Genomic DNA, 22,072 nt, shown 5'->3' with positions numbered 1-22,072 from the left:
TAGAGTACTACATTTGAATTAGGAAGGTTTAGGTTTAAATATCTGCTCAGCTCCAATTTTACAATCTACGCTATTTCACAGGGTTTTGAGGAACAGAAAAAATGACTCAGAAATGGCTAAGGAGTAAAGTAGCTCAAAAACCAGATTACAGGGTTTATTTTGTCTGACCTTTTGGGATCTCTGCTTATCTTGTGATTCTTGGCCCTAGGATTTCTGAGATCATGGACATTACTGTATTATCTTGTTCCTAACATTTTACAGCAGAGATGGCAATGAATTCGCATTGACCCAAGATTTTCTTTAATGAATATATTCCACTTGTGGTATCAGAGAGGATCAACTAAGGCATACATGTGTTTTTATTTTTTGAGAGGTTTATTGTAATCAGGAATAAATAGTGGAAGAAAATGTTTTATATGACTACAGCACCAAAAATCATCTATGCTCAAAGATGGAAAGAATCAACTACCCTGACACAAGAAGACTGGCTTATGAAGATGTTGAACTAGAGGAAATTAAGAAATTTCTGATCAATTTCAATAAAGGCTGAGGCTTTTTTTCCTCATGTTTCTTCAGCAAAGATTGGATCAAATCTCCATTGCTGGTTTTCTATTAGAAGAATGTCATTTTATGGAGAAAGAACAAATTAATGTTTTTTCTTCTTTTATTGGGTGTGGAAAAGTGAGAAAGTAAAACCATCAGGCAGAGAATGTAAAGCCCTTAGACTAAAGCTTTTGTCCATCAGTGGGTTTTTTGGTGTTTTGTGTCTGTTAGTTTTGTGTTTTATGCAAGTGTATTTATTCATGCATTTTATTTTTAATAGGTACGTGGTTGGAGTGATTGTAGTTGTAGTAGGTTAAAAGTACATGTGTAGTTTTTAAACACATCTTCAAAAATGGTATGCTTTATACAAATTATTTTTAAAAAAGGAATAGTGTGTCAGATTTGCATTGTCCTATCACACTTTTAAGTGTCCACTAGTAGATTCATACAATTAAAACACTGTGCCTGAAAAAAATGGGTACAAACATTTCATAGTAAATGAAGAAAACATATACATCACATAAATAAAGAGAAATGTTTTTTTAAAGTTACCTTAAGAAATGAAAATGAATTTAAAATTCCTAAAGTACCTCAGAGAAGATAAGATGGGAGAGTTTGGCTTAATTAATTTGGCTTGGTGTTGGTGGCAATGTCAACGTTCAGAGTTGCACCCTCCACCAAAGAAGGAGTGCAAAACTGATTAACTCTATATCTTTTCTTACGTTTTTTAATCTATTACAACAATTTTCACAAATCATGCATCTCTCGTTATGTTATTCAAAGAAACAGGACTCTGAAATTGAATCTCTGGAATTCTCGCCACTCACAAAACTGGGTGCCAAGGGTATCACACTGTTGCAAAAGGTTAATTGCGAAGATAGAGAAGCATTGAAAGAGATAGAAAAGGATGAGAAATCATGAACAGATGGAACATGAAATCATACCAACAAGGATCACAGCTGCAGACTTTGCTTCTTGCTTTTTGTCACACAGGGAACAAAATAGCAAAAGGGCATGACAGGCTAAGTAGAAATAGTTTTATCGGGTTCACCATCACTTCTCCATATAATAATGTTTGAAAAGGAAAATATCTCTGAGACCTGTCACTCATTGAACTCCCCTTGCTCTCCCACTCTAAGTATTTTTATATGGACAAAAAGTACAAGACACTATTTCAGTGTCTTCCCATGGTGCAAACTGTGTACAAAATTTACACTTTGCTAGTTCTTTCAGAGGGAAGACCACGTCCCCTCAGGAAATACTAGAATGAACTAATTCATCTTGGAATTTGGGAATTATTTATTAATCACATTTCTACCCCTCCTTTCTCACCCTGGAGGGGGACTCAAGGTGGCTTTCAAGGATTTGCATGTTTCCCATCAAATCTTGTTTTACTCAGAATTATCCAAAGTTGGATTGTATACACCAGTCCTCACATCAAAATAATTGTACATAATATCCCTGAATTTGATTAGTACAGTAAACACTAATGGACATAACTGAAGATAAACAAATTAAGCATTATTCAAAATCTGGCATAACCCAAGTAGTGCTAATCAAAGCTTTACATTATCCGTGTTCAGGCATTATGCTTGAATAGGAAATTTTGAACAGAAGGGAAGCTTGACAATGCTTTTAACTACCATGGCACAATACTTTGAAAATTATATCTCCCACGTTTCCATTGAGCCATGGCAGTTAAAGTGTGTCAGAATACATTAATTCTAAAGTGCAAATGCACCCTTGGTGTTGTCCAGGATGATACCCAAATATATAGAAAACCAAGTCTGAAAGAGCTGCCAGATTTAATGTATGTCAGAAATGTTTTGAAAAGGAAATAACTTGCAGCATCAGGAAAAAAAATGGAGTCAACAATGTAGGTTTGGGATAATAAAGCTGAATGAGGTCTGAAGAGTAAAAATTACCATATATAGACCAAGCAACACTGGGCTTGGTCCACCATCCCCATCCATTCAAACTACTACTGAAGGGGGCTCTTTGATCAAGGGAAGTTGATCAAATGCTGGTGAGCACACAGACGTTCACCAGCATTTCTCTGCCAAGAGAGCTGATGCCTCACCAAACTACAAACTCCAGGATTTCATAGCATTGAGCCATAGTAGATAAACTAGTGTCAAACTCCAGTAAATGCATACCAAGAGTGTTTAAATTGCTTTTAACTGAGGTGTTCTGTTTGACATTTATATCAGTATTCTACAGAAATGAAAGACAATTTAGAAAGCTACAACAGGCACAATTACCTTCCTGAATTTCCCAAACAACTGAACAAATAGAAAAGTCTAGCAGAGACATTGAAAATTCAAACCCCATCAAAGACTGCACCTGTAAAAGTTTCCTTTTGAAAAGTCCAAACTGCAGTTAATATACAAGCAAATTAATGTTTGGGACAAGTAGCTTGATATGTGAAAATATAATTGACATTGCTAAAAATGTAGTCAGTATCATTTAAATGAGCATTACAGGTGGAACAAATGTAAGCAGATTATTTCACACATTTTTTTCCAAGGCAATCATTTAAATTTTCTAATATATTTGAGAAGGCTGCGTCTGTTATCAAAACCTCAGATATGCAGCTGCAAAAAAAATTACACAGATATGTAAGCTCAACCAGTAGGATTGTGTTTTCCTTCAGTAGGCATTTACTTGGCTCTGCAGAGCACTCTGGAGAATTGATTGCACCTATAAATATAGGCATCGCTCTGTCCCTTGTCTGCTTGTTTTGGGTAGCATGAGATAAGATGCTGTTTATGTAACTGCAGATTAACTGCTGTATAATTTAACATATGGCATGTGAAAAAAAAGAAGGAACTATGATCTCCTATGCAAGTAGCTAAGCTAGTTGAAACATCCCCTTGTGCCAAAAGCAGCATCCTTTATCTCAAGGAGCAGTCAAGAGTGCTGGCTTTTGAAGAAATTCTGTGATGGATAAATCTGTTTATAATAACTAAGTGCTGAGTCCCTCACTCCCTAATTCTGTACACGAAGTTATACTGTGACATCTAGACAATTCAGATAACAAGGTATGCTTGGGAAAGAACTGGAAATCAGAGACTTGTGTGACTTGGTTTAACGTTGTCCCACAGGTATTAATTTAGTAGTGTAAAACTCAGCATAAAGTTACTCACTTGAGTTCTTTTCGCTCCCATACAGTTCAATGCATTAAACAGTGGACTGGTTTCTACTCTTAATCAGTAATGAATTGTTCTATAAATGTTTGTTTTGTGCCTTCAAGTGGTTTCCAGCCAATGTTGATTTTAAGGCAAACCTATCATAGGTCTTTTCCTTTGTTAAGAAGAAGTTTCCATTGTCTTCCTCTGGAGCTGAGAGAGGAACTGTGACTTGCTCAAGGGCTCTTAATGGGATTAATGGCTGAGCAGGAATTCAAAACCTGGTTTCCAGAGTCATAGTCCAAACGACTATAACATGGCAACCCTATTCAGAGGTGTTCAAATGGTTTTGAACTCAGTCTTCGAAGCCCGTAAGCAGTTGCTTTGTATGACTCCATTTCCTTCAATTGTTTTATCCAATAAAGCTGGGACTTTGATCTCACTTTCCTCACATTTCGTTTCATAGCAGAATGATGACCGCCCCACAAAATTTATTTATTTATTCACTTATTTACTTACTGTACTTTATTTTTACCCTGCCCTATCTCACCCTGAGGAGGACTCAGAGCGGCTTCCAATTTTGACAAACATTCAGTGACACAAATTGGCCAACATTGTTGTGACCAACATTGGCTTTTCTTTATTGAAACTAAGGACACAAAACCACTTAAGATGGCATCAAAACAGTTGCATAGAAGCCATTTTCACTCTCCTTCTGATAAGGGTCATACTCTTATCACATGCAACCTGTCACTGACTATATGATAGTTGTATTAAATATAGCTATCTTTTCTTTTTGCCACCAGTAATTTTCCATCATTATCTCTTTTAATGTTTATCTCCTCTTTCTACCTACTGAGTAGCCTGTCCGGGGGGGGGGGGGGGGGGCAGAGAGCTCTTGCCAGAGGTCTGAACAGTTTGCTGGCAGAGGATTTATAAACTTAGCCAGAAGGCCACTTGTGGTCCAAAGGTTGCCACCCACTGCATCTTAATTGAGATATACGGGATCACTTCTATGGCTTGTCGAGGGCATGCAGAGTTTAGGAAGCACAGAAATGGTTCTTTATCCACCCAGTTTGCTCTATACCAGAGTTCAAAATAAGTTCATATAACACAAATCACTTACATCTATATGGTATCTATTATCACACAGTTGATTGTGTTCCAAAATGCTTTTTGAAACCAATCTATACTTTCCAAGGTAGATCAGAAACGCAAACAGTATTAATTCCAGTTCATATATTATCACTAGGAGGAAAAACCGTTCAGTTAGATCTCAGTTTTCTCAACTGCACTGACTGTTTCTCTGGCCAGAATTCTTTAATATCAAATTGCTTGTGCATTGTATCTTTGCACAAAGTAGCCTTATAGTTTGCCATCTGAACAGGATAGTAAGACGTCCCTCAGTAAATGAAGGGAAATTGGCTAATGTCAATGGAAAGTAGACCTGCATGCTATACATACATACCAACACCTGGAAAAGAGATACTACCAGCTCTTTCTAAACCCACCTATATCTTCAATGCTTGGAGTAGCAGGTAAATTGGAGTTAAGGCCACATGGAAGGAGAGGGTTGGAAAACCTGTTGAGAAGGCACATGAATTTCTAATTGACTCTCCTCATCGTGTCTTACTGTAAGGGCCCCTTTGAAGAATTGAAGACATAGGTAGCTCTATAAACAGCTGGTCTCTGGCAAGAAAAACATGCTAGGAAATCTAGCTAGCATGGCAACATCAGGAGGGTGTGCCGTTTTGCCAGAACAGAATAGATTCTCAGGCCATTTATCTAGCTCCATTTCTTGTTCTCAATTTCTCTCGCTTATATACACACATGCATACAAACACACATCGATTACAAATTCCATTTGCTCTTTTTGTTCTAGTTGATTTAAAGGACTGCATGAATACATTTAGAATGAACTCTTTCATTTGATTCATCACTCTGAAATGAAAATGTAAATGACTCTTATTACATGTATGTCAAGACTCTCAATTTTGTTTCCATCTGAACTGCTTTTAAGCTAGAGTACTTTAAAGTTCACTTGATTTCATATTCAAAATGTCTTACCTTCTATTGCTGTTAGAAGAACTCGTGAATGGTCATAAGCAATAACATTTGCATATCTATTCTTTGGTTTATTTACTTCCAAGTTCGAATGTTCCCATGTGAATTGCTGGCCTGGGTCAATTGACTTTGAAAAAGAAGGAGAGAAAAAAACAGAAAAAATAGTCATTGCCTGGTGAAGAACTATTTTTTGTTGAGAAAATATTTATTTTTGATAAAACATGTTTGTATTTATTATATAGCACTAACCACTCAATCGTGGGGTTGATTCCACTACATTTGTCACACTGACACTTACTGGCAATTACATTAAATCACCAGCCTTTCCCAGATGTATATTTGTTTCTATATAAAACAACACAAAAATCAGTCGAAGAGATGCTTTATTTCTTTGATAAATATGGAGAAGTGAACAGACAGAGAATGAGTGACAGTCCAGGCTAAATCAACATATTGTGGGAGGTCCCACCCAAGGCTCTACAGATGAGCGAGGTCACGCTAAAGAAGAATATTCTTCTTTGTGCATCTCTAAGACAAAAAGAGCCAATTTATTTTACTTTCAGAGTTTGAAATTAGGATTTTTAAAAACCAAATGTTATCAATACTTCCCTTTTTTAAAAAAGGACATTCAATAGAATGCCAAGTTTTTAAACTTTGTGTTTTCTCAAATTCATCACAATCGTATCCTTGGGTTTGCTCCTGACATGATAAATAAATATTTTTAAAAAGTCTGACGTTGCAAGGAATATTATTTTTAAAATGTTTACATCCTACCATATAATATGAGATTTTAGGATGTCATACCAGTTAAAACCATTTGAACAGTTTGTAATAATTACATTTTTTTTTACAATAGATGTTAAAGTGTTTCGAAAAAGTGAACAAGTTCAAACAGTTTAAGGGGTTAAAGGCAATTTAAAGTCTTATACATTTTGGAAAAATCCTATGAAGTCTTAAACGTTTTAATAAAAAGCCACAAATGGCACTTGGTGTTGGAAGAAAGCCAACGTTGTTTCTAATTGGGCCTCCAAAGGGAGGACATGACACAAATGGGATGCCAAAACAGAGAGCGTTCTAGCCTATGACTTCCCACAGTGCATTACTTCCACTGGTATGGGATAATGTAAATCCCTCCAAGCTGACCTTGTATATAAGTAGTGGTATTCCTTCAAGAATCAAGGGCCAAAAGTATTTAGGACAATGCCACCGTTCCTGCAGTGTCCTCTCTAGACATTTTCCTGTATCATTAACAGGCTATTGCAGTTTATTAAACAAACTGACTATAATAGGTGAAGTGCTTGTAATGTTGAATAATTTAAAAGCAGGTATAATGGGGAAAGCATGGCATTTCCACTGCCCCGGGAATGATTTAGACTCTGATGTGTGTTTACTTTTACATAACCCTTAACAGCACTATTCCAAAAATGTTTTACAGGGGTGAAAATCCTATCAAGCTACTTCTACACACAGATGACAATTTTAGCTCTGCTCTTGGGCTTTTTTTTTTTTTTGTAACTTTGAACATTCTCCTCTGTCTGGATTTTAGGACTTGATCTAATCTTCTGCTAGATGTCATATTAGTAAACCAGAACTTTATTTAATATCAATGCGCATTATTGCATTATACTGTGTAAATACAAGATATGCAGGTATACACTGTGCAGCCAAAACTGCATTTAAGAAAAGTAAAGAAAACTGATAGCTTTCTTTTCATCATTCAGGAATCTAGGTATTTTGCATTATTACAGCGCTACTGGAGAGCTGGGGGAGCTATAAGTGCAAATATTATACTGAATTCAGAGTCCAAAAAAACAACAACCATGAAATTTGAATCATACCAATAGTGAAAACTTGAATTAATATCCATCAAGCACATATTTGCATAGTTCCCGGTTCTTTCATGGCTACAAAACTGTTTCTGTATCTATGGATTTGTGTGTGTGTGTGTGTGTGTTTGGTATAATGAAAAGGCACGTAAAAGAGAGCATTTGTACATACAGATTCACAATCCATTGACAAAAAAGAATAATAAAGCACCTATAAACTAGTAAGGACACATTAGTCTTCTGAACCTACTTGCAACTTTGATTTTAGACCTCAAGGACTCAAGGTAAGAAATGATATGTCCACAACAATGTAGGAGAAAAGGGGCAGCCAAGATAGAAAGACTGTGATGCAAGTAAGAAGCAAGATAAACTGATGGGCAATATGGTACTGGTCACTGCTGCTTTATGATTTACAATGCTGTTATCGAGTTTTCCAGCATGGATCATTTAAGCAAGCAAAAGAAATGTAGGCTGACATAGAGGAGTGGCATCCTGGCCAAAAATGTATAATGCATTTTATGTTATTTTGGTGGCTGGAGAAATGCCACAGCAATGAAAATGTTGCAATTATTCTCCATAGCACAGGGCATTTTAGGTATCCCCACCTTCACCCCCAATAATCTCATCTGGGGAAACTGCCACTACAGCAGGCATGGGCAAACTAAGACCTGGGGACTGGATGTGGCCCCCTGGGCATTAACCTCAGGCCCTCCTCATTTTCCCTGTACTCTTGGCATAAGGTCAAGATGGCCTGCTGTGTCACCATGCCAAAAGAAAGCAAAGAGCAGCTGAGAACACTCTGGAGCGCTCTCAGCCACCGCGTGTCTTGGCCTTCTCCCAGCATAAGGATAGTGTGAGCAATCCCATCCTTATGCTGGGAGGACAGCTCAAGGAAGGTATGTTGCAGCTGAGAACTCTCCAGAGCACTCTCAGCTGCCACCTAACTTGCATTCCTAGCAAATTGCCACGAGGACAGCCTGAGGATCGGGGGAGGAAGATCGGGGCAGTCACTGCGTGTCCCACCCTCCTGGCATAAGGATGGGGCAAGCAGTCCCATCTTTCTGCTGGAAGGACAACCTGAGGATGACCCAGGCCCTGCCCTGCTCCCTTCTGGCCCAGTCCTTTCCTGGGCCCTTCTCATCGTGGGCCCGCCCCACCCAGCATGCAAACAGCCCCCTCCCATCTGGCTCATCCCTCCCGGCTGAGCCCGCAATGTGGCCCCAAGGCAAAAAAGTTTGTCCATGCCTGCACTACAGTATATCATGTTCAGGAAAAGGGGTAAAAAACAGTGTTTTCTAGGGATTACCAAATCCCACTCCTCTACATTCTACTGTTTCTTTCATTTAACTGAATCTTTGGGGACAGGAAAGAATTATTTGCATGATGCTGAAAGGAAAAGTTTTTACTCACTTCAGGCTAAGTTTCTAAGGATATTTACTTAAAAGTAATGAGTTCAGTGGGATTTGTTTCTGAGTAAATATGATTTGGCTCACACTAGTAATAATCAAAGGTATTCTATCAATTGTTGGCATTACAAGCAGCAACCCTGACCTTGTCATATCCTTTCTATTGAATCATATCAGTATAATAAAGCAGAGGATTTGCCTTGTATCTCCTTAGAGAACTAGGGAAATGGTTTTTGATATATTTATTTCACATCTAACTGAATAAATCCAGGACAACAAACTTCATGATTAGGGTAATATTTGAGTAAGTGATTAGCAGCAGCAAATACCAGAGTGAGAACCTGATATTTCTACACAAAATAAGCTCATACTGCACTGGTTTTTCTCAACTGAACCACTTATGTGTGACTGACATTATGAAGAGAAGGCTTAAAAGATTAATCTTTTAACTATGTGCATGATGAGGAAAAGCCAAAAAGAAAAATGCATGTCCTTCCTATTTTCTTAAGCTTTAGTAATTTATCCAAAAGAATTGGGGGATACAAGCTTTACCCTTTCCAAAAGCTTTGTCTGCTGTTACTCACAGTTTTTATGAACCTTTTCCTGAGGCAAAAATCGTCTACCTACAAATCTAGTGGTACAACTGTTGCTTTTTTATTATATCCTAAGTCTGCATATCACTCAATAACAAACGGAGCACTTCATTTTCTAGTCCACCTTTTCCAATCCACCCTTCCCCTCTTTAATGGACAAAGCCACAGTTTTACTTGGGACCAAATTTTTGTCAGAGGCATGACACAAGAAATCTTTGTACACACAGAACTAATGCATGCATTTCAGTATATCTGCAAATAATCCATCCCAGAACTCTCTGCCTCAGAGTGTGCTGGAAGGTCCTTCTTTGGAGGCTTTTAAACAGAGGCTGGATGGCCATCTGTCAGGCATACTTTGTGCTTTTCCTGCATGGCAGGGATTGGACTGGGTAGCTCATGGGGTCTCTTCCAACTCTATGATTCTACTATATAAAGTTTCCACAGTGTGGACCAGGACTTTTGCAGGTTCACCAGAGCTATTGCATTGTTGTTATTAAGTGTCAATGACCTGAAAAAAACAGATTAGCACTAAACATGAAGAAAATAAGCCAAAGTGGAAGGAAAATTTTTTTTCATTCAATTCTGCTTAAAATGGAGAGGTGGAGGTGGGACACAATAGCAGTCAAATTTTTTATGAAACCAGAGTTCTACTTGTTGGGGATGCTGGGTGATCAATATAAGAATACTCGCTTATGAAGATTGGTGAATCAGCTGAGATGGACAAGCTGGCGATGTTGATCAAGATAAACCCCAAGAAAAGGATTTATTTCTTACTTTTTACATTAAAGATAGATACAAACTTCTACTATTGTTTTTCTGATTTAGAAGACTGCTATTAAAAGTAGAAGGGTGGTTATACAGTGATATTTTAAGGGAACTGAATATTTAGAAGTCAAAACCAACAAGCAGAGAGTGTGACACTTATAGATTACTTTTTACTGATGTATGTGTTTAGTAGGGGGCTATGTGGGTTGTTAATTGTTGTAGTGTAGTTATTTTTCTCTTAAGTACTATATAGAGTCACAAAATCAGCAGTTTAGGAGCAGAAAAGACTAGGATAAATGGACAGACTGTTATATTTTAATATTCATTTTCTTCAAGAAAACAAACACAAACATATCAACAAAACAAACATGTACAAAGAAACATATTGCACAAAGCAAAAAGACAATATCTCCTCCCCCCACTCCCATGGAATATAGCCCAGGAGTTGCATTGTCAAGTAGAGTTTTGCAGAAGGGACAAACATTTTAGCTGAACTTCTAGATATCCCCTACTAAACATTATATAGCATGTAGAAATGACGCGCCAGGAGAGGGGGAGGGAGGAGGAAAATAACCTATATGTAAAAGGTCTTGCTACATATATTCTCTCTCAACATTTGGAGGGTGACAAAAATGGAAATGGAAGGCAAAATCTACAATGCTTGTCTCAAGTTTGTGTGTTTGGAGAATGCCTGAACAGCGCTACCCACAGTGGCAGCAAATGAGTAGAATGGTTCATGGGTTGCGCATACTCCCTGCAATCAAATGAGGCAGCTCTGCTGGAACACAGAAAGCAAGCCTTTTCCTATTGCTGGGAAATAAATAAATAAATAAGTGGTTGTGATGCGACCATGCCCTCCACAGTCAGCAATGGCAGTACTCAATGTAAGCCCTTTGTGAACACGCATAAGGGTGTAGCTTTACGACTGTTGAGAGGTTCAATCCAATAAGATTGAACCAATTGAATAAATGTTCCATTATTTGAAAAGGGCAGTATTAATATCCAATTATTCAGATCATTAAAATAGAAGATACATTTTACATCTATGTTTCAAATATGTTTGTTTCAGGAACATAGCAGAGCCATATCAATGGAGAATAGCTGATTAGGTGAAATGCAAAAGATGAATTTCGTTAGTATGTTGGTAGTCTATCTAAATTAATGATGGCTATTTAGCACTGTGCCAGCTCAGCATGATGTAATACTATATTGCACTGTGTCTAGTAATGTAATTGAAGGATTTCTATTGTCTGATCTTTTCTACAGTGCAGACAGTGTCTAAGTACATTAGAAATTACTTTACAATATAGAGTGTCACTTAGAATTTTGTTCTCATTCTTGACAGAAAACTAAAGGCCTGCAGTCCAAATTTGGTACAAGACCAGTTTCAAGACTGAATTACTGGATTTTTATTTGAGCATAGCAGTCTGGCCTGAAATTAGTTTTTCTTAAGAGTAATATTAGTGTCATATTACCTTAACAATACTTTCATTTTCATTATTATGAGCTCATATTTGTAGAATATTTGTAGATCTGTTTGTATTAAAATAGAAAACACTTTTACTAAATGGAATGTTGTTTATTTAAGAAAATAAACTGTAGCTATATACATAAAAAAGATGTCAGGTATAAACGAAATTGTGGAAATGTTATTGTTTTAGAACACAGTTGCTGCATTGACTTGTTTGCTATGGACAGGTAAAACACAACTGGGACTTTTCAGTCTCTTGCACTTTTAATCTGAATTACTGACTGAACAATTGTGAAAGACAGAAATAACAAGTCTGTGCTAACAATTCTTACGTTATAGTTAAATAGCATTTCTAGTTGATTCATTCAGAAAGATTTCCTTCAATAAAGATTTCATTAACAGAGGAGATGGTCTTTTAATAGAAAATGCATATATTAAAAAAAAAAACCCTAAGACCCAGGTATACCCTCTTTCTGAACAAATGAAACAGCAAGATATCATTCCTAAGGGGATCAAGGTAAATGTGGACAGCGTATTACATAAACTACAATAACAAATTATACAATGGTCTTTCTAGAAATTATTAAATCAGATCAAAAGAGAAAAGATAAAAAAAGAAATCTAAAGTCTGAAACACAAAACTCAACTAATTGCCCACATAACTCAACACTGGCCCAATTTTCTACAGAAAAATAAAAAGCACATCTGTAACATGGAGTTGTATTGTTTTCTACTACAAACCTTCATGGCCCACAACGGAAATACCATGAACCCAGGCAATAAGATAGCAAATACTTAGTCCCCAGGCTGAATCAATGCTTTCAGAAAGCCCATTCTTCCTCTAAATCCAAATACAGATCCATGGTAATTTGGAGGTTTTCTTCTGTCATTTATGACTCATAGAGAATTAAGATACTAAGACAACAGGTTGTAAGCCTAGTCTTCGCCTCCACAACATAACAATGGGCATTAAACCAATACACAGGAAAAAGGTTCTCATTAATATAAAAAGAAATTTGCACGAATCTAACATAAAGGTTGAAACAAGGAATTGTATTACTCTATAAAATGCTGTGTGCTATCTGGATGCTGAGACAACAGACATAATTTACCAGATAACCTCAGATAAATAGAACAAGATGTTATCCATATAAATAATCTTAACATTGTATTCAGAAGATAGACAAAGGTAAGCCTATATTCATCATGAACAAAGTGGACTATATACAGGAGGCTGAAAGACAATTGCCCAACATTAGATTTAACCAAGTGTTGTCTACCAAAAGGAACTACACAAATTACCCAGAGATTTCCACATGTACATGACATAATCCAAATGGGCAAGGCCCATGCATCTCAAGCAAGCACTTTTTAACTGCAACCCAAAATTCAGTCTATTCACAGTCTCCAGACAACTCCATCCTAGCCACCATGGACATGGGATCATTGTGCATTCACACAATTGAAATGCATGTATTTAAAAACACAGACCAAGGATTAAAAACTCTTATGGGAGCTTCTTATAGCCGACAAAACATTGGCAGGCCCTTTTGACATGTGGACACTGGATTGCCCTCAGATCCAACCTCATCCAGCTGTCAAGATACTGGGAGTCACCTGTGGTTCTTCTTGTGATGGGTTCACGGCTGGAAGAAGCACTTTTGGTGCAAAACCAGCCATGTGTAATTTGGATTGCTCACAGCAGGAATGGGGTGGAAACGTTGTATTTGTCCTATGTAAACACTGGACCAACGAAGCTAGCTTATGTAATCTCTATACCAAATAAAAATCATGCAATGTATATGGACAAGTAGTCAACGTGCATGGATGACAAGCCTTTGTTATTTCAGTGGGCAATATGCAAAGCGATGCACATTTAAAAACGCATATGCATATGCTACTTCATGTACTTTAATGTGATATTGTATGTACAGCAGTCTCGAATGCATAACATCACTTACGCTAGCTTTATCTGGATAGCACAATTTCTCACTGTCCCCTCCCCAAATCATTGCAACCTTTGCCTGCATATGTTACAATACTATTATATGTCATTAACTAGACAAATGGACCATGAAACAGTAGAGCCATTAAACTGTGTAAGACTGTACCTCGCACTGTTCTCCTTTTAGATTTCTGCATGGACCTAAGCATTTCTAGCTTATCCTTGTAATAAAAAGCTATAAGCCTTGTTAATCGAAAAGTGTTTTTTTACCATACAATGGAAGTACCAAATGGAAACGAAACTGCTACTAAAAAAGGAGACTGGTGAGCTATAGTGAATAAAGTATAGCATAAATCTATAGGCAAACAGAATTCGGAAAAGGGTAAAGGGAAGAAAATTCCTTTCTTCCAGCCAGAAAATTGTACATCCATGCTAGAATAAAGGATATTAATATTTTCATTCCACTAAACTTAACATATTTATGAATTTATTATCTGCCAAGCACTGGTTATTTCCAGCACTGTTCATATTCATATCTTTACCCAGTAGATCTCTTATATAACAATTATATGCAGGTCTCCTTAAAAGTAAACGTCACTCGTGAGACTTATACCAGGTTAAATATTCATGGAATTGCTGCCTTCTATTTTTGTCAGTTTCCTACACATAATTATCTTTGCCTTCCCAAACAATGCAACAAGAACAACCAATAACCAAATGGCTGAACAGTATTTAGCTTTAAAAAAACCAAAACTTTTCTCTTTAAATTTTCAGAATTATTTTTTAAATATCTAAATGTTACAATGGAGTCAAGCTGGAGGTTTGCTCAATTTAGAACATTCCAAACCAATATTATTTTTTTTCAGATGCATTATAAAAGAACCTAAAATGTAAAACGGGCCTTCCCATTTTTGTTCACTCTTAAGGGAGATGAGCACAAAACAAATAATAAGTTTTTAAAAAATGTATTACCTATAGCTTGGTAGTTGCTACAGATCTATTTTAACAGCATCATGTGGTAGAATCAATTTAAGATTTTATGTCTGGACTGCAATGTGTGAACACTCCCCCTTTGAGGAAGCACAACAGAGTGGGGGGGGGGAGAACCCTCAAATGTAGAAAAGTATACACAAGGATGAGTTTAGGGGCATAACTTAATCCTTTATGTGCTCGTGCTAGGTTTTTATTTCCCATTCAGAGAATGTTACGCAAGAGATAGATCAGATTTCCAGGCAACCCTCTCAAGTAGTACAATTACACAGCATGCAAAGCAGCTGAATTGTAATTCAGTTCTAAGTGACTTTCTGAACTAAGCAAGAAGAGCATAAATGTAGGAAACACTGAAACAATGCCAGGTAGGAACAAGGGGAAAAACTGCAGTGTAGAATGAGCACTCAGATATGCATCCTGGTAGACATCGCAGCAAACGGATGATGTGGAACTAGAGATTCATTAACTACCCATGAAAATGAATAATTTGACCCTATTTTACCAGTGTCAACTTCTGCTATGTGAATTTCATCTTTCAAATGAATCTATAATAATATGCAATTTTATTATTCAGGAAACTTGCCAATCGAATGAGATTTACATAGTGCATTAGCAAAACATGAATGCTAAATGCATGAACATTAAAACATCATCATGGCAACTTGCCAGTAGAATTATATTTTTCTACTGGATTAGGGACTTGAGCATCAGAAAGGAAAGAATTCCATATTAAAGAGGACATTGTGGATCATGCTAATTTATCTGGCAGAGATCAAGACTATTTTTTCCCATACCAACTTTTTCAAAATGGGAATAATGAGGGAAAGAAAAAAAACCTGTTTATTCCCACACATCTAAGTCTATGCACGATATCAAATTCTAAGGAATGTTCTCTTTCCATCATCTTTGTCTTAAGTTAGGTGAGCTATGGTAAGATGCAGAATTTTACCTCTCCCACGAATAATTTTTGGCAAAGGCCAGGAGAATCATGAGATCCACAGAAATGGCAGTGAAAGGAAAAGACCACTGATTGTAAGGAAGCAAGGCCAGTTTTATGGACAGAACTCTCATTCTATAGTTTCGAGAATTCACTGTATTGCTGCTTGATTCTAGATCCGATCCTGTGATAGTCATGCCCATCAACAGAGAAGAGAAATCTTTCCATTGGTTATGGGTATGGACGATAAATAAATGCAGTTACGGAGTGAAACGAAAAAGTGAAACGAAGTGAGAGAAATCTACCCCTCAGAAGGGAAATTCACTCCTGGAAGAGTTATCATGGGAAAGAGGTGGCTCAACTGAAGCTTTCTCACCAATCCTTATTTCCACAACAAGCCGAAGTTTTCTAATTGCAATTATCACAGGGACAGAAAGTGAAGTGAACAGGGGCATAGACAGCAGAACAAACACCATAGGGGTGTTGACTCTTCCCTGTGCTACCCAAAGCATATTTGTGTGTGTGTTATTTATTAAATTATTTATTATATTTATAACCCACCCTTCTCTAATTAATAAAAATGCTCAGCACATAAATGAGGCTGAGTGGAGTGGATGGAATGAACTGGGGGCAGGAGGGTGTTAAGCTTGCCCAGCCACTACTATTCAAGCCTTTTGGAGTCATGGCTATTCAAGCAGGCCTTCGATAGTGGCGTCATCTAAATTGGATGACCTAAAGTTCTACCCTATTATTTCAATGTTGATTTTAAACCTGGATGGTGGCTGAGATGTTACTGGTCTGTTTAGCATGTTTTTAACTTCAATCTATTGCTTTGTTGTCACCAGTTATTTTTGTTTGAATTTGAGTTGTACTCTGTTAATTATTGTATTTTGTGATTTTATGTTATTTGGTGTTTCTCATTGATTTGGGCAAACTTTTATTGCATTTTATATTATCTGTATTGCACTTTTGTTGCCATGTAAGCCGTCCCAAGTCCCTTTTGGGAGATGGTGGTGAGATATGAATAAAAATATTATTATTATTATTATTATTATTATTATTATTATTATTGAAAATGACTAATTTCTCCCATATAAAGAAAAAAACACGTTTGGAGAGTGTCATTCTTCAGAAGATACAAAAGAGGCAAGAAAAACCTGTGCACATTTCTTCACATCCAGCCCAATTTCTAATATCAGTCTTCTTCTACAGCTATGGGAAACATGATACAAAGTGACTGAAAGGACTGTAGGTAGATATTGCATACTTCATTACATCACTCAATGCTGCAGTGATGTACTTAAAGGCACTACACATCTAGTTAATAAAGCCTGGTTTTGTTTTTATTGGTTGGTTGTCTTGAAAATAAAATCACAAGATTTAATCTACTTCAATCAATTATTTACATTGTCTACCACAACTCTGATGATTCACAGTCACTGACAAAATCTAGTAAGCATTCCAAGCATTACAGTAGTTTGGCACAGAGTCAGCAGATGACTTCATCTTCACCAATATTAAATATCAATACAAAAGGCTGTCTTTAACATACAGCACATAGCTTTATGAGAAGAGCCATCAAAATGATGTACTTTGGAAAACTAGGCTGCTACTTTCCTTACATTTCTGTCTCTCTGGCCTAGTTTGTAAACTCTCATTTGTTATCTTCATGGTGGAAGAATAGGTACACAGAAATCTTACTGAGAAATTATCTGAATCAAGCCTTCTGCATATGGATGTATCGTAGCCCCAAATTGACAGACATTGTAATGATTAATTCTCTGTATTCCCAGTTTTCAGCAGTTTTTAATATGTTCCAGTTTCTCTCTCCTCCTCCATCTTTCTCCCTTTGTACTCAGCTTGCTTTAATTGCTGCAAAGTGAGTTCAGAGGTAATATGCACTCAAACTCAGCAGGGGGATCAGGAAAGGAGGAACAGAACCTTGCCCTTTCCAGTGCCATCTTAATGCAGGGGCATTCTGAACAGTTGCCTGGGGGGCACAAGAGCATGGGGTCCCATGCTAATCTATGCACAGACAAGAATTTAATGCTAATTCTTTAAGCATCCACAACCACCTCAACATTCAAAAATTACAACTTATAGTGGAGAGTTGGCATATCTGCATTTGCAAGATAAATTTTATCATTTTTATTGCTTGCAATGTAATGGAGACTGAACAATATAATGGATTCATGGGAGGCAACTAACACCTGGGAACAACAATTGCTGACAGTGTGCATTTCCATTATAGGAAATTTTTTATTCTGTTAATTTTATATTGTTAGGCATTGAATTGCTGCTTGATTGTAAGCCACCTTGAGTCCCCTTCGAGTTCAAGAAAGGTGGGATAGAAATATTGTAAATAAATAAATAGGAAGCTGAGCCACTGTTTGTGTTCCAAGAACTCTATTTATGTGGTGAAGGGCTATTGGACTTGTAAGGAATTGAAGTGAGGAAAAAGAAACTAGTGAATATTAGTGAAAATTGTAAATAATTCTTTGAACAGAAATGAAACATAATATTTTGAGCGTAGCACATAAGAGGAAAGGAGTTCTAGAGAAGAAAGAGAAAACAACGTATTAACACATACTGTATTTACTTAAGTCTAATGTGCCATCAAATGTAATGCACACCTCAATATTCAAAACCCTTCAACCAAAAAAAAAAAAGCATTTGCTGTTGAATGTAATGCGCAGCGGCAAAAAATGTACTCTTTGTTATTTGGTCAAAAAAGTGTCCATTACAGTTGCTTTTTTTTTTTTTTTGTCGTGTCAGGAGCAACCGCTCCTGTTGTGAGAGAATTGGCCGTCTGCAAAGACATTGCCCAGGGGACGCCTGGATGATTTTTGATGTTTTATCATCCTTGTGGGAGGCTTCTCTCATGCCCCTGCATAAGGAGCTGGAGCTAATAGAGAGAGCTCATCCGCCTCTCCCCGGATTCGAACCTGCGACCTGTCGGTCTTCAGTCCTGCCGGCACAGCGCTTTAACCCACTGCACCACCGTTGCTGCCTGCTTAGGATTCTTTCTTTCAAAACAAAAGTGTTAGGGCATCAAAGCTTCCAACAATTCAAAGGAAAAACTTGGGATGCCCCTATGCTGTGGAATAAATCAGCGTTAGTTGCTTCAGTTCATTGCTATGGAATCCTGGGGGTAGTTTTACAAGGTCTTGCCCATTATTGGGCAAAGAATGCTGATAACGCTTCACCAAACTATAAATCCCATGACTGGATAGCACTGACCTATGGCAAATAAATTAGAGATGAGGTCCTTCAATTAGGAACTCCTGGAGCAGCTTTCCCTATGACATTGGCTCAGAATTAAGATCATCACATGACGTGAATCTAATGCACACTCTAATTTCAGCAAGATAATTTAGCCAAAAAAGGTGAGCATTAGATTAGAGTAAATAGGTTGACTTTATTGTTAATTTATATTTATATTCCTGTGAGTGGTTATGTAGGCAGGGCCCAGTGAACTGCTTTGCTTGAGGTCTAAAATGCTGTTAAGATAGCCATGGTCCTCCCCAGCAGGCTCAGGTGCAGGCTCAGGCAAAAGCAAACTGTTAAAACCTCTCTTGGCATTTATGTCTGTCCTTATTAAAATGGTTTGTCACAATGACCACACTGATCTTGTTTGGCCCGGTTTTCATGTGTGAAATGTCAGAGGGCATGTAACATGCATAAATTGCATATTAGCGTATGTGCATATTCACTTTTAGATCTTACAAAGATTATTGAAACATTCTCTGCTCCTCAGCTGTGAGAACACTACATACATATATGGAGGGACTGAATACTGGATCAGAAGCACAGGTAGAATCAACATTAAAAAATAGAGAATAGATCAATCCAGGGAGCTCTACAGGGACCTGCCCTTTCACTACACTAAGGCCATATTTGCATAGTTTGTCATGCTAGCAAACTGACACTGAGTTGAACTGACACCGAGTTGCTATTATTAGTATTTGCTATTAAGGTGTGTTACACAGCAGGTTCTCAACCTCAAAACAAAAGCCTACACTTTCACAATATTTTCTGCCTTCATCATAAAACTTAAGCATCCAGACTGTTAAGTGACAAACTGATGATTAAAAACATGAGTCTGAAAGCCTCAGAAAAAAATGCTCTGGCAGCAATTAAAATTAAAATGATGTTTTATTGTAATGCTGCATTATCCACATTGTGTGCTGAGAAAAAGATACTTCAAGTTATACTTAGAATTCTGCATTTTCTAGTAGCATATTCTTATCTAAAATAACATCATTATTATTTTTACATTCTGAAGAATGTTATCTCCAATACAACCTGCCAAATCCAAATATTTACATGATTCAGAAATGGCCACTCGGTGAAAGAATTGTAGAATATAGGAGAATGAGAACATTTTGTTCTTTAGCTGTTTTGAATTATAACTTCCACGCTCTCTTAACTATTGGCCATATTGGATATTTGAACATCTGGGAGAAGCCAGGATTATTCACTCTTGAATTAAAAGAATTCATTCTGACTACTCCTTGAGGTTTCTACACTGGCCCTATATAGCAGTGTTGAGTAGAAGTCTCCCTTGACATTCAGGGACCTCCAATCAGAAATGTGGGGTAAAAGCTGCTAACCTGGTTTAACCCCATGCTAGGAGAAGTTAGAAACTGCTCCGGAGTTACAGAGAAATTCTGGAGCAGCCTCGCATTTCTGAGTTAGTATGGATAGATGCACATGCTCTAATTTGAACTGGTTCACTGTCCACATGGACCAGCCCCACCACCAATCACACATGGTCTGTGGTGCAGGGAAAAGAGAACAGATTGGGGTTGATTCATCCCTGTCGGTGCAGAAGCCTACCACAGAGTTTCAAAGAGCTGGCCATCAATAGACATCTTTGCCAACTGGTGACCCCTACTCTTTCTACTTGGTCCTGTAGGTGCTTTTGCTGATGTCTTGAAAAGCATGCAGTGATGGCTGGGAACTTTCCATAGCTATCCGTTGGCTGCCACAGTAACAAGGACAACAGTCCAATCAGGTTTGATCTGCCTGGATGGTCTGGACTCTGCTCCCACAGCTCAAGGACAGAGTATCTGAAAAGTTCCATATAATCTCGGGTTGGTCCAGAGCAGAAATGCTCTATTCCAGCCCTGGATTTTGATGTCCTAGTAGATGGGGCCCTGCCCTTCCCCAACAGTTCATGCAAAATGGACAAATCTAGTATGTTACCAAACAAAATTTGTACTACTTATGAGTAAACAGTAAAATGGTATAGACATATTTAGAAAGTTTATATTTACACAAATATTGTGAAGTTTGTGCACATGACAATACACAAAAGAGAAATGGAGTGCCATTAAATGGCAGATTCACAGTTGATATGGCATGTTCTTTGTATCACTAAGCACTAAATAATTATAAACAACGGGCATAGAATAATTCCTGGCTTGTGTAAAGTATAACCTTAAACTCTAAAACGATCTTCAAGTCAACATATTTTAGTGAATGCTAAAGAATGCTTTTTCCTCTTTGACAGTAATGATATTATTTTTCAAATAAGGCTCAAGGCCTTCTCTAGCACAGGATCATTAAATGATACACAATTGGAGTTCTGTGTTATACCAGTAGATATTCAACTGCTGTTTAAACCTTCCTGTGATATTTAAATATACTGTGTATTTATACTTTACAGTGTTTCTGTATATCACTTATTTGTATAAAGGTCATACAGACTGTATAAAGGACAAAATTATTAAAGTTACCTACAATTTCTGTTCCACCCACAAATAAGCAATCATCTTTTTATAGTCAAATGAAATGTGAAAAGTACTAATAAAATCAATGTTACTTATTCAGTGTTACATTATAATGAAACATTTAATCTCAGAGTCATTAGTCTCTGGCCACTATGTGGCTTGTGTGCATACATACATATACAGTATATGCATGTTTGTGTGTGTAATAAATGAATTTACACTCAGTAACAGTAAAAACTGAGGGATATAAAAATATATGGGGAAGAAAGGGAGGGGTAACATTTTACGTCAAAGACAAATTCACTTGTATAGAAGTCCACTTGAGTAATCAAACTGGGTCAGTGGAATGCATTTGGATAAAAAATAAATGGAGAAAAAACAACAATCTTATGGTAAGAGTTTACTATGGGCCACCAAACAAAGATGTGGTGGTGCATTATGCTTTTCTGAATCAAATCTCACAAATCTCCAATAATCTGAATTATCCTTATGTCTGCTGGGGGATTCGCTCAGCTACGCATAGTCTATATCCAACAAAATCTTGATGTGTCCTGCAGATAATTCCCTTTTCCAGAAGGTGAATGAAGGAACAAGAAAACCAGTAATCCTACAATGGTTCATTGAAACATCTGAAAAAGCCAGTGTGGTTGCACAGTAAATTTGAGAAGC

General features: G+C 37.2%; 1 protein-coding gene across 48 annotated transcripts in view; it reads right to left on the bottom strand.

The window, feature by feature from the left end:
* PTPRD (protein tyrosine phosphatase receptor type D) overlaps positions 1-22,072 on the bottom strand; it is a 1,485,253-nt gene that overhangs the window by 80,668 nt on the left and 1,382,513 nt on the right. For all 48 annotated transcript variants that reach the window (XM_060762309.2, XM_060762310.2, XM_060762317.2 and 45 more), the window contains one exon: positions 5,739-5,862. In XM_060762309.2, the coding sequence (XP_060618292.2) occupies positions 5,739-5,862 (124 nt within the window). The remainder of the gene's footprint in view (positions 1-5,738; positions 5,863-22,072) is intronic.

This window comes from Anolis sagrei, chromosome 2, assembly GCF_037176765.1.
Source record: "Anolis sagrei isolate rAnoSag1 chromosome 2, rAnoSag1.mat, whole genome shotgun sequence".
Classification (NCBI taxonomy): Eukaryota; Metazoa; Chordata; class Lepidosauria; order Squamata; family Dactyloidae; genus Anolis; species Anolis sagrei.
The sequence above is the reverse complement of the archived record's forward strand: the minus strand, read 5'-3'. Positions and strand labels throughout refer to the sequence as shown.